At 41.3% G+C, this 17790-nt stretch overlaps 1 protein-coding gene across 1 annotated transcript in view; it reads right to left on the reverse strand.

Annotated features, from left to right (window-relative positions):
- The window catches only part of IL15RA (interleukin 15 receptor subunit alpha), a 47984-nt gene that overhangs the window by 9090 nt on the left and 21104 nt on the right, over positions 1-17790 (reverse strand). The window contains exons 2-3 of the mRNA XM_054694675.1: positions 2600-2794; positions 783-875 (exon numbers count right to left, since the gene is read on the reverse strand). Coding sequence (XP_054550650.1) covers positions 783-875; positions 2600-2794 — 288 coding nt within the window. The remainder of the gene's footprint in view (positions 1-782; positions 876-2599; positions 2795-17790) is intronic.

Consider the following 17790-nt stretch of genomic DNA (forward strand, 5'->3'; position numbering starts at 1 on the left):
AACTGAACCCACAATATCTCTGAGGTGTGCCTATATAGTTTTATTTTATTTTTTTTTAATTTTTAAACAACATTTGCTTCCCCCCACCCCCTCAGGTTGAGTTCCCATAGAATTTCCTTCCCCAAGGCACCCATGTTGCTGTGAATGGCATGAGTTTATCTTTTTTGATTGCTGAATAATATTCTATTGCGTATATATACCACATTTTCTGGATCCAGTCATCTATTTTATGCCTATATTGTTTTTGAAGATGGAGACAGCATCTCTCGAGAGCAAGGGCATACTTGTTCGTCCCCATTAGAAAAGGCTCAGGTTCCTTGAGCTCAGGTTTCCTCTCCCAGGTCTGCATTGCCCCTGAGTGGCTGGGATGAGAGGCTGGTGCAGGTATGCTGCCTGCTCTAAGAAACTTCTTTGTCAGATCCAGGAGTGTTGTATTTTTGGTGGCGCCCCTGAAACTGTGGCTAACATGAGGTAGGAATAACCTCTGACCCTCTCCAGTTCTTGACAAGAATGTGCATCCATAACTAAGTTCAAACCAACATATAAAGAGTGAGTTTTAAATTGTTATTAATGATGCACATATGAAACCTGGATATCAAGCAACTTTGATTTAAGAAAAATTTAAGCTGACATAAATTTTTACTCTTGATTTTAATAATAAGTATGTTCTATTATATAAGTTTGCAGTGGAATCCCAGTAGAGGTCCATGAATCAGAGGGATTTGTGGGATCTGAGTGGTAGCAGGGAATGGGAATCCTTACAAAGTTTCCCACATTCCTACCTGTTCCAGAAGGGGAAGGGCTCTCTTGCTCTGGGGTCACCCTTGGTGGTGCTACGATGGTGGGTGACTTTTGATGACTCAAGGAGGGGTCTCCTAGAGAGAGGATAACCACATGGCATTTATGATTCTGAGATGGAGCCTGAGGTGGCTTCAGAACTGGATATAATTAAAAATAAATATCTAAATTGAAAGTGAATGTCTCTGGATTCTGAAATAAGTCAGATGCACAAGAAATAACACTATCTCCCAACCTGCAGTCACAATGCAAGTGCAAACATAGGCTGCACACTACTTTTCTAGCCTTTCAAAAGTCAGCACAAGATAAGTATCACATTTGTTTTTTATTGGAGTGATGTCAGTATCAACTCAGCCTTTTCATGCTAGCTTTTGCATGGGAAAATACATTATTGCTCAATAGAGTCAGCCTGTTTGGCAGAAGAAAGAGCATTCAAAGCATAAGAAGTAGGAAAAATAATGGAGGCAGTTGTTAGTGGTAAAAGGTGGGGAAACTTTGGGCAAAATGAAACCTAAAGATTCCTGTAATCTTTAGGTTCTAAAATGTTATGATTCCAGGTCTCTCTTCTCTCCCTCTTCAGAGCCTACAACTCTTCTTCATCACCAAGTCATTCATCCAAACTTTTAAGAAACAGTAACTTTTCCTACAGTGAAAAGCCCTGATTTTTTGCCGCTGGCTTAGAGGTTCTCATGTGTCCCTGGACCAGATAGGGTAAGAGTTCCAAGTTCTCACCACACCCAGCTCATCACTTCAATTGCGCTTGATGTCACAAGACACTATGTTCCCCAGCCCAGTAATTCCTCTGCAACAAGGAGAAGATTTTGTCTTTGCTTCTGATGTCTGTATCAGGTCAGGCAGGGGAAGGGAATGGGGCAGAGGGTTATGTAACCCCTAAAAATTCAATAAGAAAGCCCTGCTCTCCAAGTGCATTGTCTGTAGAATAGCCCTTGTTGTCCCCTGTCCTTCAGAGAGGAGTTGAGAATTCTCACAAATGTTATATGAGAAAGTATCTTGCTTGCAGCTGAGTGTGCACTAAGTGCTCAATCATGTTTATTCCATCAAAATTCTCTTGTCAAATCAGAATCAACCATGGATTAGTTTGTATTTTTCTAGAATAAAAGGCTTAGTATTTCTGGAATGGCACTAAGTTGCTTCTACCCCAAAGATGCTGGCATGGTTTTGCAGTTTTGTTTAGTTAAAAAAAAAAAAAAAGATTCTGGTGACCTTCCCTCTCACTTGCTCCTGAGCGCTGATGGCTCCTAGACATGGTTGACCAAGCTAAGGGATTCTCTGCTCCATGCTTCTCCCCAGATTCCTGGGTGGGTATCAATGGAGAAGAATGACAAAAATTTCCCTGCAGGCTATTCCCTAGGGAGAAATAAGGAAACTCTATTGGAAGCAGGCATGCTGTGAGCACCCACTCTGTCTGTCACCAAATCCTTGCTACTATAATCTTAAAGCATTGGTGCAAGAATAGTTACCACTTGCCAAGTTTCACTTCATCCTCCTACAACCCACAGTATTGACATCAGGTCCATTTTCTAAATAAGGAACTAAGCACTTCAAGATGTTAAGACGATTGCCCAAGGTCTCACAGATAGTAAGTAGCAGAACCAGGATTTGAGCCTAGAATTTGAACCCCCAAACTGTAAATTTCTATCTCCAGGAACTGTTGTTTAGAGGCCCATTGGTTTATTTAACCTCAAACCACAATCCAACTCTCTTGGTTCCTGAGATGGGCTTCCTCTACAGCCCTATACCCTCGAGAAGGATGGAGAGATAGTGTAGGAGAGTTACTTACTGATGCACTTGAGATTGGGAGTCGTCCAGTGGGCAGTGTTTATTGTTTTGTTAAACACACACTCAATCAGGTTGGATGTTCCAGCTTTTCGCTTGAAGCCAGAGTTACAAATATATCTCTCCCTGGAGTTCAGGCTATAACTCTTGACCCTGATGTCTGCATGTTCAATGGAAGTAGGAGTAGGGCATATGAGGTCTGCAAAAGGAGATAAGGAGAGAGGTAAATAAATTTCAACTTGTTAAGACCCATTTGCCAGGGTAGTGGTCCTTAAATTAATAGCCAGGGCCTGGCTTATTATAGGAGCCTCTTAGGATAAACCCCAGATTCCAAAGCACAGCAAAGAAGTCCCATAAGGGAAGCATCATCTAGAAGCTTTCTTGAGCTTTGCCTTTAAGTTTTGCCAAAATAGCTAGAGACTGGGAGTCATCAATGGAAAACACCTATACCACACCTCCCTTTCCAACCATTTCCAAACTCAACCTCTCTCAAAGGTATTTATCTCTCTCATGTCCCATCCTGGCCACATCTCTCTGCTCTCTTGCCTAAACATAGCAATAGCCCCGATTGGTTTCCCTGCCTACTCTCCCTGCAACCTTTCTCCCATTTCCAAAAGGCAGTTAGAATTGCATTTTTGAGGGGGCGGAGCAACATGGCGGCGAGGAGACGCTGCGAGTAAGATCTCCCATTAAAAAAAGTTAATAGGGAGGAAAAGCAGCAGGTCCCAGTGAGAACTGGGACACGGAAGATAAACGGGTGACGCCAGCGAACTGCCCGAAGAAGAAACTGGCCATAAAAGAGGACTAGAAGGGAGGGAAGCGCAGAACCCTGCTCCCCTCCCCCGCCCACAGAGGCTGCACTCTCCGACCGGCAGAGAGGAGGGAAACAAGGGAAACAACAAACCAAAACGACCCACAAGAACAAACGACCCAGCAAGCGGGACTGTGAGTGGAAAGGAACTATTGCAGCCACCACACCCCGTGAACGGGAGCTGAGGCGAACCCTGCAGGATCCGCCGCAGCGGTGAGCGAACGGCTCCGGGCGCCATTAGAGAAGAACAAAGACCCCAGGAGACCCGCACACAGCCCGGGCTGCCGGTAAGCTTGCGCGGAGAGCGGCAGAGCAGCGCGCTCGGCGCGCTTGAAAAGCAAGTGCAGACCGGGATCGCGGCTGCCCAGGTACCCGCGCCTGCGACCTAGGCTTGCGGGGAGACGACCTAGGCTTGCGGGGAGACGCGCGGAGGTCCTCACTGAGGTGAAGGTCCCTCCCTGAGTGAGCAGGAACCAGGCGCCCAGGCACGGGAGCTGTGCAAAAGGCGCCATTCCCGCGCCACTGATCTGGGCTACAGCCCGCGTCCTGGAACTGAGGGCTTTGAACTGAGACCCGGGGCACGAAAATTCGGGGCGTGGTTTCTCCACGACGGTGGGGCACAAGGCAGACACAGCACCCCAAAGCTGTTGAGGTGTACCCTACCATTCCCGCTCTGTTCTCTGTCCCACGGGGTGGGGGGAGGCGAAAAACAGCCCCCAAGGACAATAGGAGAGATCTCTGGCGCCACCTAGCGACCAGGGAAAAAAAAGTCACTAACACCCTATAAAACAGGATATTTCTTAAGACTGCTTGAAAAGGGCAGAAGGTTTCTGGAGGACCCAGTGGCCAGCCGGGAAGTTATTCCACGCCAGGCCCCTTCCGACCAGCAGTCTGAGCCCACAGAGGGAGCAGGCACCCACGTCCGGGGCAGACCGGGTGCGCAGAAGAGTGTGCCTGAAACCGGAGGCGCAGGGACTGCATCCCGCTTCGCCATTTGAGAACAGGGACATTTCTTAAGTAAAAACTGCCTAAAACCAGCAGAAAGCTCCCCCAGAAGACAGAGATGGCTCCTGGAAGAGCCAGAGGGGAGCGGAGAAGTTCACCCAAGATGTCAGTCAGTCCGAGCAACACAGTGTCCCAACGCATACGACAAATTAGAAAACAGACAGTAGGGAGTAGAAGAACCACACGCAACCTAAAAACTCCTCAGGAAAGAAGCACACCACAAAAAGAAAACCACTCCCCAGATTGCAACGACAGCAACTTGGAAGAACTTCTGAGCCTTCCAGAAAGAGAATTTAAAATTGCCATGATTAAAAAAGTGATAGATCAGAAGAAGGAAATTGAGTCCCTAAAGAGGGAAGTAAGAGAAATGCAGGAGATCAAAGAATTAATGGAGGAACTAAAGAACTCTGGGAAAAGCAATGAAAGCAGAATAGATGAAATGGAAGAACGAATAAGTAATCTTGAAGACACAGAAATAAAAAGAACCAAAACAGAAAAGGAAAGAGAAGTACGAAGGAAAAAGAATGAAGAAAGACTTCGGGAACTATCTGACTCCATGAGGAAAGGAAATATAAGAGTTATAGGAATTCCAGAAGGAGAGGAGAGAGATGTAGGAACAGAGAAAATATTCATGGATATAATTGAAGAGAACTTCCCAAATGAGAAGAAGGAGCTGAAAATTGATATACAAGAAGCAAGAAGAACACCAAACTTCCACGACGAAAGGAAAAACACAGCAAGACACATAATAGTAAAGCTCCCAAGAATCCAGGACAAGGAAAAAATAATGAAGCTGACAAGAGGGAAGAAACAGATAACATTCAAAGGAAAACCAATCAGGCTGACATCAGACTTCTCTGAAGAAACACTACGGGCAAGGAGAGAGTGGAGGGACATAGTCAACAGACTCCAAGAAAACAGATGCCAACCAAGAATACTCTATCCCGCAAAGCTCTCTTTCCTCCATGAAGAAAGAATATGGACCTTCCCAGACAAAGAGAAACTCCGGAATTTCATTGCGACTAAACCCCCACTCCAAAAAATACTACAAGGAATCCTAAAGCCAGAACCTCAGAGGGACGAATAACAACGAAAGAAGACCAAAAAAAAAAAAAAAAGTTATTAAAAGAATAAATAAATAAAATCAAAGGAAAGACAAACATAATGGCAAATACAGATACTAACATATCAATATTAACTCTAAATGTAAATGGACTAAACTCTTCAATAAAAAGACACAGAGTTGCAGCCTGGATTAAGAAACAAAACCCAACCTTTGCTGTCTCCAGGAAACACATTTAGCTACAAAAGATAAAAATAGGCTCAAAGTCAAAGGATGGAAAACAATCCTACAAGCAAATGGGCCAAAAAAGAAAGCAGGAACAGCTATACTTATATCAGATAAAACAGACTTCAAACTCAAAAAAATAAAAAGAGACCCCAATGGTCACTACATTATGATTAAGGGGACAATACTTCAAGAAGAAATAACACTCATTAACATATATTCACCAAACGAAAGAGCACCAAAATATATCAGACAACTGTTGTCCTCTCTGAAAACAGACATCAGAGAAACACATATGTAGTGGGAGACTTCAACACACCACTATCAACAATGGATAGATCAACAAGACAAAAAATAAGTAAAGAAACTAAAGCTCTAAATAAGGACCTAGAGCATTTGGGCTTAACAGACATCTATAGAACACTAAACCCCAAAAAAAACGGAGTACACATTTTTCTCAAGCGCACACGGATCATTCTCCAGGATCGATCACATACTGGGGCACAAGACAAACATCAACAGATACACCAAGATTGAAATCATACCAACCATCTTTTCTGACCACGAAGGCATCAAACTAGAAATAAATCATAAAAAGAAGGCAAGGAACTATCCTACCTCATGGAGATTAAAAGCCACACTACTGGAAGACCACTGGACTAACGAGGAGATCAAAGAAGAAATTAAAAAATTCTTTGAATTGAATGACAAGGAGGACACCAATATCCTAAATGTATGGGATGCAGCAAAAGCAGTAATAAGAGGAAAATATATAGCAATAGAAGCTCACATCAAAAAACAAGAAAGAACTCAAAGAAACAACCTAATCTCGAAGCTCAAAGATCTAGAAAAAGAACAACAAAAAAACCCCAGAACCAGTAGAAGAAAAGAAATAATAAAAACCAAAGCAGAAATAAATGAAATTGAAACTAAAAAAACAATCCAAAAGATCAATGAAACCAAGAGCTGGTTCTTTGAAAAAATAAATAAAATAGACAAACCCCTAGCCAGGCTCACAAAGGAAAAAAGGGAGAAAGCACAAATACACAGAATCATAAATGAAAGAGGAGAAATCACAATGGACACAGCAGAAATCAAAAGAATAATCAGTAACTACTATGAACATTTATATGGAAACAAGTTCAACAATCTAGAGGAGATGGACAAATTCCTACAACTCTACAATCACCCAAAGCTAGATAAAGAAGAAATAGAACACCTAAACAGACCAATTACAAGCAGCGAAATTGAAATGGTAATTAAAAACCTCCCCAAAAACAAAAGCCCAGGACCTGATGGATTTACAAATGAATTCTACCAAACATTCAGAGACGAATTAGTGCCTATCCTTCACAAACTCTTCCAAAAAATTGAGAAGGAAGGGACAATACCAAACACGTTCTATGAAGCCAATATTACACTAATACCAAAACCGAATAAGGACAACACAAAAAAGGAAAACTATAGGCCAATCTCCCTAATGAACACTGATGCAAAAATCCTCAATAAAATTTTAGCTATCAGAATCCAACAATGTATCCATAAGATAATTCACCACGACCAAGTTGGATTCATTCCAGGGGCACAAGGATGGTTTAACATCCGAAAATCAATCAACGTTATCCAACACATCAACAAAAGGAAATATAAAAACCATATGATAATATCAATAGATGCTGAGAAAGCTTTCAACAAAGTGCAACACCCATTCATGATAAAAGCCCTTGAAATTCTTGGGATACAAGGAACATACCTCAACATCATAAAGGCCATCTATGAGAAGCAACAGCCAGTATCATTCTCAATGGTGAAAAGCTGAAAGCAATTCCATTAAGATCTGGAACAAGACAAGGATGTCCACTCTCACCACTGCTTTTCAATATAATACTGGAAGTCCTAGCCAGAGCAATAAGACAAGAGAAGACATCCAAGGAATCCAAATAGGAAAAGAAGAAGTCAAACTATCACTATTTGCAGATGATATGATAATATATATAGAGAACCCCAAAATCTCCACAGAAAAACTAATTCAACTCATCAATCAATTCAGTAAAGTGGCAGGATACAAAATCAACACGCAAAAGTCAGTAGCCTTCCTATACACAAACAATAAATCTGAAGAAGAAGAAATCAAAAAAACCACCCCTTTTATTATCGAAACAAAAAAAATCAAATATTTGGGAATAAATCTAACAAAAGAGGTAAAGGACCTATACAAAGAAAACTATAAAACACTGTTAAAAGAAATAGAAGAAGACACAAAGAAATGGAAAGACATCCCCTGCTCATGGATTGGAAGAATAAACATTATTAAAATGGCCATCCTACCAAAAGCAATATACAGATTCAATGCTATTCCAATCAAAATCTCAATGGCATTCTTCAAAGAAATAGAACAATTATTGATGAAATTCATATGGAATCACCAAAACCCCGAATAGCCAAAGCTCTACTGAAAAAAAAAGAAGGAAATGGAGGCATCACACTCCCAGACTTCAAACTATACTACAAAGCCATAATCATCAAAACTGCATGGTATTGGAACAAGAACAGACATACAGACCAATGGAATCGAATAGAAAATCCAGAAATAAACCCACAGATTTATGGTCAGCTAATCTTTGACAAAGGAGCAAAGACTATGCATTGGAGCAAAGAAAGTTTGTTCAATAAATGGTGCTGGGAAAACTGGGTCGCTACATGCAAAAGAATGAAGCTTGACCACTACCTCACACCATACACAAAAATCAACTCAAAATGGATTAAAGAACTAGACATAAGACCTGAAACCATAAAATACATAGAAGGAAATATAGGCGAAACACTACGGGATTTGCACATCAAAGACATCTTTACAGACACATCACCCAAAGCAGTGATAGTGAAGAGAAAGATAAACAGCTGGGACTACATCAAATTAAAGAGCTTCTGCACAGCAAAAGAGACAATAACAAAAACAAAGAGAAACCCCACCAACTGGGAGAACATTTTTGCACCCAACACTAATGATAAAGGACTGATCACAAAAATCTGCAAAGAGCTGATGAGACTCAGCAACAACAAAGAAAATAATCCAGTCAAAAAATGGGCAGAAGAGCTAAAAAGAAACTTCTCTGAAGAGGAAATGCAAATGGCTAACAGACATATGAGAAAATGTTCAACATCACTTGTCATCAGGGAAATGCAAATCAAAACTACCATGAGATACCATCTCACACCAGTGAGAATGGCACATATTAAAAAAACTAGCAACAACAAATGTTGGCGAGGATGTGGAGAAAAAGGAACTCTTGTGCACTGTTGGTGGGAGTGCAAACTGGTCCAACCACTATGGAGAGCTGTGTGGAGATTTCTGGACCTACTAAACATAGAGCTTCCATATGATCCAGCAATTCCACTCCTAGGTATTTACCCAAAGGACACAGAAACATCAATTCCAAAGAGCACCTGCACTCCTATGTTTATAGCAGCACTGTTTACAATAGCTAAGCTTTGGAAACAACCCAAATGCCCAAAAATAGATGACTGGATCAAGAAGATGTGGTACATATATACCATGGAATATTACTCAGCATTCAAAAAAGATAAACACATGCAATTTGCAGCAACATGGATGGCACTGGAAGGGATCATGCTCAGTGAAATAAGCCAAAAAGAAAAAGAAAAATACCGGATGGTCTCACTCATAGCAGGAATCTAGAAAACTTAAATAAGGGACCAGGAAAATGAATATAAGAAAGTGAAAATCAAAATCAACAAAAAACTATGAACCAGAGACACTTTTTGGGGGGGGGGGGGGGAAAGGATTGGGGTCAGAATTGGGCATTTGCAATTGTATGGGGGAATATAAAAATAAAATTTAATATTTTTAAAAAAAAAAAAAAAACAAAAAAAAAACAAAACAAAAAAAAAAAAGAATTGCATTTTTGATGACTTCAATCTTTCCTGGCTGTCCACTGCTTTTATAATGAAAACCAAAATCCTTCGGAATTCTTCAAGACTCTGCCCAACCTGTTTCTGCCTTCCTCGCCACATACACTTCTCCCTGGTCACACTGGCCTTCAGTCCACCATGCCACTCGCCAGGGCTACCTACCCTCTCCCCAGCCCACTCTAAGCTGGCCATCTTCTGCCATCCTTCCTAGCAGCATCACTTTTTCAGAAAACCTTCTCTCACCTCTAGTCAACCAGGCCCCATAGTTCTGGGTTCTTTCCACACGCAGTTGTTTTCAGGCATCTATTTAAGACATTGAAATAATGTAATGAAGGGGCGTCCCTGGTGGCGCAAGGGGTTAAGACGCAACCTATGAAGCTCTCCGCAGCCACTGCAGCAAGAGTTCGATCCCCAGCCAGCCAGGGAGCAAACCACTTGGCGCAGCAGACCTCTCCTGTCTCGCCTGCTGCTCCCCTCAGCAGTGTACTTTGGTCAATCTGCCTGTTCTGTTCCCCGCTCTGTCTCTGGTGAATCCTCTCACCCCCCAAGCCTCTGGCCTGTACCCCAGCTCTTATATGCATAAAGAAATCTTTAAAAAGAAAAAAATAATGTAATGAAATGTTATGTCTTATCAGCTGCACTGTGGGCTCTGTGAGCAAAGGGCCACGTCTGTTTTGCCCAATACTGTATATCCCCTGAGCTCAGCCAAGTACCTGGATATAGGGTGCTTGAGTACTTATTCAAAGAATGATTAGGTGAAATCTCATCCTCAATAACAGGTTCAAGACTGACCTTCTCAGTAAGTGAGTTAATTTATTTCATTTCCATATATGTAAGCAGCTTATCTGTTTATTCTCACTTTTAGGGGAAGAAATTGGGGGTGAATTGCATTAGTGATAAGTGGACTCAGACTCCAAAACTTTAGCTAGAAATCTTGGCGATGGTGCCCTAGCTCTGTTCCGTGGAGAGGAGTTTCACAAGCCAATATCTAAGAGTAAAGGACTAAGAAGAAAAGGAGGGACTGAAATGTTGGCCATTTTCATTTTGAAGATACCATATTTGTGACTGACTTTCTGTTGATTATTTATAGTTAGTTGATACTTTTGGATCCTTTAAAAAATCCTTTCCCATGTAAAAGCATGTAAAAACAAATGGTAAAGAAAATTTTACATAAGTGAGTTGTAGGCGTGCTTCAGACTTTTTTCCTACATTACATAACAACAACAAAACTTGGAAGAAAGAAAAACTAACTTTTTTTTTTCACTAGGCAAAAATGAATGAAATTAGTATTATTTATATCATGTAGTAAATTAAAATACTAGGGATCCCAGGCATAGGGTCTTGATCAGTTAAAATATCCTCTTCGGCACCAATTTTGTAGATTGGGGCTCTGTAAAAAAGCATCAAAAGGGTAACTTTATTCCTAAAAGGTGAGAAGCTAGCCAGTATATTTACTGTGCTTCCTCCAGGCCAACATTGCTGGCTTCGTCCTGTTTAAGACAAGGTTTGGTCCAATGTCCTGTACCAGAAAGAGTCTATAGCAGCTAAAGTTAAAAAGTAAGATTTTACTTTAGACACTCAAAACAACTATTTTTATACTCTCCTAGTAATTCAATACACTACTAGATTCTCTCGCATGCAGAGGAGATGAGCACGAATTGGTTTCTGAGGCCAAATCTTGTCTGGGGCAGTAGAGCTAACTGACAGTGGACTGGGTAGGTGAGAGAGTCCCATAAAGGAAAATTCCTCTGCAGCTTTTTCTGTTCTGGAGTGTGTAAGAACTCCCCCCAAGAACCTCCCTCACTAAAATGTGTATGTGTGTACATGCTGAGTGGGTCACTGGCTGAGGTGCTTGCATGGGGAAGCAACCAAAAGTACCAGGTCAGCTCTAAAGTGTAAAAATAGGTGGCTGTCTACTGCTTCTACAGTTGGTTTTTGGGTTTTGTTTGGAAATAGGAATAAGTCTGCTGAGCAGCTGGGACATTAGCAGGTAAGAAGGCTGGGACTTGGGCAAGAAAACGGCCTCTTTTCTACCAGGGAGGGAGGCTGAGTGGGAGAATATAGTGGCAGGCAGACTCACAGAATGGAGTGGGAAGCTCCCTCTAATGCATCAGTGCTAAGGGTCAGCAAAGTATAGCCCATGGGCCAAATCAAATATGCCACCTATTTTATTTAATACATTTTTAATGGAAAACTTATTTATGAATTGCTCATAGCTGATTTCAAACTATAGTGACAGGGTTGAATCATTTCACCAGAAACTGGATGGCTACTAAAGCTTAAAATATTTACTCTCTGATCCTTCACAGGATAAGTTTGCCAACCTCTTCTCTGTGTAGCCTTTAAACAAACTTTTGCCCTTGTTATAAAGACCAGTTGCCTAGTGAGTAAGCACAGAATTGGTGCAGTTCTCAGGGTAATGATGCTGACAAAGGTAATACAGCATACATAAAATAAAAACACTGCATGGCAAGTCAAAAGGCAAATGATGAAATAAAAAAAATTGCATCTCATATCAGAGAGTGCTAATTTCTCTCACATGTTAAGAGCTCCTGGAAATCAATAAAAAGATCAACCCTATGGAAAACCAGGAAAAGGATATCGTACTAAAGTGGAAAGATCTCGAAAGCACACTGTTAGGTTAAGAAGAAAAGGAACAGGGCCTCCCCGGTGGCACAGTGCTTGAGCGCTGGGTTGCAAAGCTGCCCGCAGCCTCTGCAGCGCCAGTTCCATCCCCGGCTGCTCCCCGGCCACCAGAGGAGGGTCCCACATGGTGCGCAGACCTCTCCTGCCGCCCGCTGCTCCCCTCAGCAGTGTACTTCGGTCCTTCTGCCTACTCTGCTCCCCGCTCTGGCTCTGGTGAATTCTCTCGCCCTCCCGCGTTTCTGACTGTACCCAGTGCTTGTATAAATAAATAAAAATAAATCTTAAAAAAAAAAAAAAGAAGAAAAGAAACAGAACAGAGAAAAACTATCTTTTCTTATACACAGACTCTCTGAAAGGTTACACAAGAAACTATTAACACTAGGAATGAGGCAACTGAGAGATGACAGGAGAGACTATCAGTGGATGCCTTTAAACTTTTTGAGTTTTTAATGGTGCAGTGTTTTACATATTAAAAGTTTTGGAAAGTTTTTAGAATGCTGTTACTTAATCTGTGATGTACATAGGTGTTTTCTATTCTTTTTCACATATGATGTACATGCTGGGATGAAAATTAAAATATGTAACAACTAGTGGCAGTCAGGAATCTGGAATTTTCAAGAAGATTCTGGGCATCTGGGCAATCTGGAAGATTTCCCCCTACCCCCTTGGGGGACAAGTTGCGCCTTGCTGACTGAAAGAAAAAATACTTTTTAACTAATTTCTGTACCCAAAGTTGATAGAAAAGAGAAGAAATCTGGTTTACCACCTTCACCTTTTTGTCTCTCCTCTCTTGTTTTTGGATTACATCCTGTGTGCCTGAATCCCTTCCAAAACACTTTAATTGTCCTCAAGTTCCATTTGACTAGCTGATTTTAATTTCAGATGATGTTCTGCATCTCTTGATCTTTCCTCATTTGCCTTTGCTCAGTCTTTACTGCTTTCTGGTGTTGTCTTCAGATTTGGGAATTTTGTCAGAAAATTGTTCTACATGTTTTATGTCTTGAAACATCCTCCTCCAATTAAAATGGTGATTTTGAATTCATTGTTTGTGGCACACTTTGAAATCAAACATTTGTGATCTGTCACTCAAGGCATCTATAAAGGCAAGGCAACGATGACTGTCAGCAAGAGTGCTAAAGACTCAGCAGCAGAGAATGATGCTAATGTCGCCTCACGTGCTCACCCTTCTGTGCTTCTATGTGGGTGCGACCATTTATAGTGTACATAAATACCTATCCTTATCACATATCGAAATACAAAAGTTTATTGCACATCTAAGTGCACATCGAATTTATTATTCATATAAGAACTCAGAGTTCTTACAGGTTTCAATAAATATGCAATCTTCATTGAAAGCCTGCATATTTGCCATCTTTGGTTCTGGCTTGACTTCTTCCTCTGACCTTAGATTCGTGAGGTAGTGCCCTCCCTCAGCTCAGGGTACCTTCTGCCAAACTTTTATTGCAGATATACTTTTATTGCAGATATACTTAGCAACAACAAATTTTACACACTAGACAGGAAAGAGTTTACAGGAAATGTGATGTACACATGGTTGAAACCCCTGTTTTAAAGGAAACAAACTTGGCTAGATGTTGAATAAATACTGATTGCTTGTAGTTTCTGTAGGTTTTCCTCCCAGACCATCATCTCTGCTGTTAAACCTGAGGGCGAAGTCCTAAGCATTTGCAGTCATTGCTCCTTTTTTTTTTTCTTTTTTTGATAATCTTGCAGGTACCCATAGTATTCAATGAGAAAAACAAACTCAGCCCATGTTTCTCACCATTGGAGGGAGAAGTTACAACCATGCAAGGAGGAGGGGATGGCTAGAATGTCCCCTATGGTTGTGGAATAGAGTTGAATCTGGAGATATTAATATGTAATCATAGATATCATGTGTGTGCATGTGCATGCACATGGGTATATGCATGTGTGTGTGAGTGGATGCTCATGTGTGTGTATATACTGCCTATTTCCTCTGCAAAGCCTGGGAACAATGACATCTTAGCAGTGAGAATACTGGGTGCCCAGACCTTGGTCTTCATTAAAAGAAATCACAGTTCCTTGGAGAAAAGGCTGATTCCAAGGTTAGGATCATAAAGTATAAGCCTGGGATATCTTCTTGTGTCAGAAAGTAAGGAAATGCTCGAAGAATGACAGGGACATGACAAAAGTGGCCAGGTTGAACCAGACCTTGCTGGCCAAATCTGGGACAATTTGAGTATCAAAACAAAGATTGTTAACAGACTATGGAACAATGTAAACCAAAACCCCCTAAGTCTTTACTATTACAAATGAATGAATGAAAGAATGACTGAACAGAGAAGGAAAGTCCTTACATTATTTTTTTTTCTTATATTCAATTTTTTTTAAATTAATTTATTTATTTATACAAGCACTGGGTACAGTCAGAAGCGTGGGAGGGTGAGAGAATTCACCAGAGCCAGAATGGGGAGCAGAACAGGCAGAATGACGAAGAAGTACACTGCTGAGGGGAGCAGCGGGCGGCAGGAGATGTCTGTGCGCCATGTGGGACCCTCCTCCGGTGGCCGGGGAGCAGCCGGGGATCGAACCGACACTGCAGAGGCTGCAGGCGGCTTCGCAGCCCAGCGCTCAACTGCTGCGCCACCAGGGGAGACCCGGAAAGTCCTTACATTATAATGATAATTAATAAGAGATATAAAATACTGAACGCTCAGTAGGTGGGTTAAATTTTGATGAGAAACAAAATATTTATATAGTATGGAGAATTTGTACTGTGTCATTTTAGCCACTGTGGACACATGCTTCCCAAATCCCCTTTCTGCATGATGCTGTTAGCCTGTGACATGAGGCTATGATCTGGAAGGTAGTGAAGGAACAGCCCTATTTGTTACGCTGGGAGACAGTGTTGTTGTAGCTCATGCACTGCCACTTACTGTTGGCTCACTTGGGTGCCATGTTCCATGAGTCTTTGCTACAGCTTCTCACTCTTGGGCCAAGTGTGAAATCAGCTCAATAGTGAGGAACGCCAGCTTCCTCTGCAGGACCCACCGATCATGGAGATTGTAGTCTTTGTGGTGAAGATGAAGAACCAACATAAGTTCCAACTTAGCATCACAGGTTTTGGTAGATTTTTGCTTCCCCATCCCACGTACACCTTCCCATCCAGACTGCCCATCCCGTGGACTTGAGACTCCATCACCAGACAGGGAAAGAGCAACTCTTTAGGAAAGTGCAACGAGCTCCCACAGCTGCAGATGGTGGTTCTGCTCCTCTTATATTTCTAGGACCACGACCTTGATGGTTACATTCAACTAAAAATATTGTCCCACAATTTAGTTACTAGTTACAATAGGGAAAGTGAACAGGCACAGCAAACAAGTTAGCAAGCAACCCCGTTTGCTAACCTTTTATTGGCGAAAGCTGGCAAACACTACCTGAACCAAGCTGACATCTCCAATATAGGAAAAAATCAGCATTATATGCCTCCTGAGATGACTTACTGAGGAGCCACAGCATCCCATATGTGGTATCCTACCCCCCAAACCCACAAACTATATCTAATCATGAGAAATACCAGATGAACCTAAATTGAGGAACAGTCTAAAACTATTTGACCTATGTATAAGATCAAGAAAGAGGCAGAGGGAGTGTTCCTGATTGAAAGAGGCCAAAGAGATGACAGCTAAATGCAATATGTGGATCTGAATTAGATCCAGAATTCAGAAGGAAATAGCTAAAAAGGACATTATTGAGACAACTGAAAAATTTGAATCTGGATTGAGTATTAGGTAATAATTTTGTGTCAAAGTTAAACTTCCTATTTCTAATCATTGTACTGTTACTAGTATTTTTTTTTTTTTAGGAAAGCATGTAAGAGAATGCTGTTCTTAGGAAATATATTTTGAAATATTTAGGCATAAAAGGGAATAATATCTCAAACTTACTTTTAAATGCTTTAGAAGAAAATGCAGATGTCTAATAAATGCATATGGACAGGGAGAGAGAATGATAAAGCAAATGGGGTGGGGGAAAATGTAGACAGTTGGTGAACCTGGGTGAAGGGTATTCAGAAGGTCTTTGTACTATTCTTGCAAGTTTATTGTAGGTTTGAGATCACATATAAATATGGTAATCACATATAAGTAAAGTAAAAAATAAGCAAAGTATGTAACCAAATTAAAACCACTTGACGAATGGTGTTTGGGCTATTTTTAAAGAATTCTTCTTGAAGGAAACTCTTTTTTTTATTAATTAATTTTTTTCTTACATCATTGCAGTCTCCACAGTTCTCCCACCACCTTGTCACCCATGGGCCATCACCATATTTGTGTTCTTTCCTCACCTGTTTTGCCCCCCTCACCCCGTTTTTTGTGATGCCTCACCTCTATGGTCAGCTTGCTAATTTTCACTCCTTGACCTTTTGCTTGGTTTCTCTATATTCCAAATATGAACAAGATCACCCAATGTTTATCTTTTTCCTTCTGACTAATATTGGCTAGCATAATCCTGGAAGAAAACTCTTAAGAGCTCTTGGCAACTCAGGCCAAGATTATCTTTTAGTGAGAAAATTTTTCTTTAATTATTTCGTTTATTGTAGTTTTCATAGTACTGACTTTTTTTCTTTTCTCTTTGTCCCTTTTTTCATTTCTAGGGTCCAACAATAGTGTTTCTATTCTTTATACATTTGGTATTTTGGCAGTAGTTTTGGTTTGCTATGCCTGCTCATCATTGCTGTATTGAAACCTTTACTCTGCTCCTTACTGCTCTTTAGTCCCTTCATTTTCATTTTGTGTCCTCTGTGTCATTGGTTCTCAAATGTGAGAATATATCAGAACCACTTGGAGGAACTTGTTCAAACCCAGAGTGCTGGAGCTTCCTTAGCCCTCCTGTGTTAGGAGGTCTGGGGTAGGGGTTAAACATTTCCAATTTGACAAGTTCCAGGTCTGGGGGATGCTGCTGGTCCAGGAACCATATCTATGGTATTTACAGGTGCGGAAGAGTCTCTTGGCATCACAACAAGTTATTTATGGGATGCAATAAAATTTCCTTTTGGGTCTGGCAAGATGACAGTGGCTTGAAGACACTGAGCTTGGCTTCTCCGTATATTAACAACGAAATTATAGCAGAACAAAGTCAATAACATCTGAAAGTTAAATGGATGACTGTAGTATACATTGGAAGCAATAGTGTGGCAGAAAGGGGTAGGAAAATCTTTAACTGAAGTTGTCTATAGTAATATTGGGTCAGTACCACTCATGAGAGGGGGGACAGGTGCTGAATGCAACCCCCCTACAGCTGTTAACTCAGGGGTACATACCTACATCAGGGATTTTGGAGACCTAGCATTGCACTGGATCAGGGGATGCACAGAGTTGTGTCCGGGACAGAGTGCACTACTGGAGAACCACAGGAGCTGGGAGAAGGAGTGATAATTATTGGCTTGAACCTGAGGCTCCCAATATAGAAGAGCTGGAACCTCAACTGGTGGGGAGAACCAGGTGAAATCATCTGTCTCCTCATAGACAAG

The sequence above is a fragment of the Talpa occidentalis genome, unplaced genomic scaffold, assembly GCF_014898055.3.
Source record: "Talpa occidentalis isolate TD23 unplaced genomic scaffold, MPIMG_talOcc4v2.1 talOcc4.14, whole genome shotgun sequence".
Classification (NCBI taxonomy): domain Eukaryota; kingdom Metazoa; phylum Chordata; class Mammalia; order Eulipotyphla; family Talpidae; genus Talpa; species Talpa occidentalis.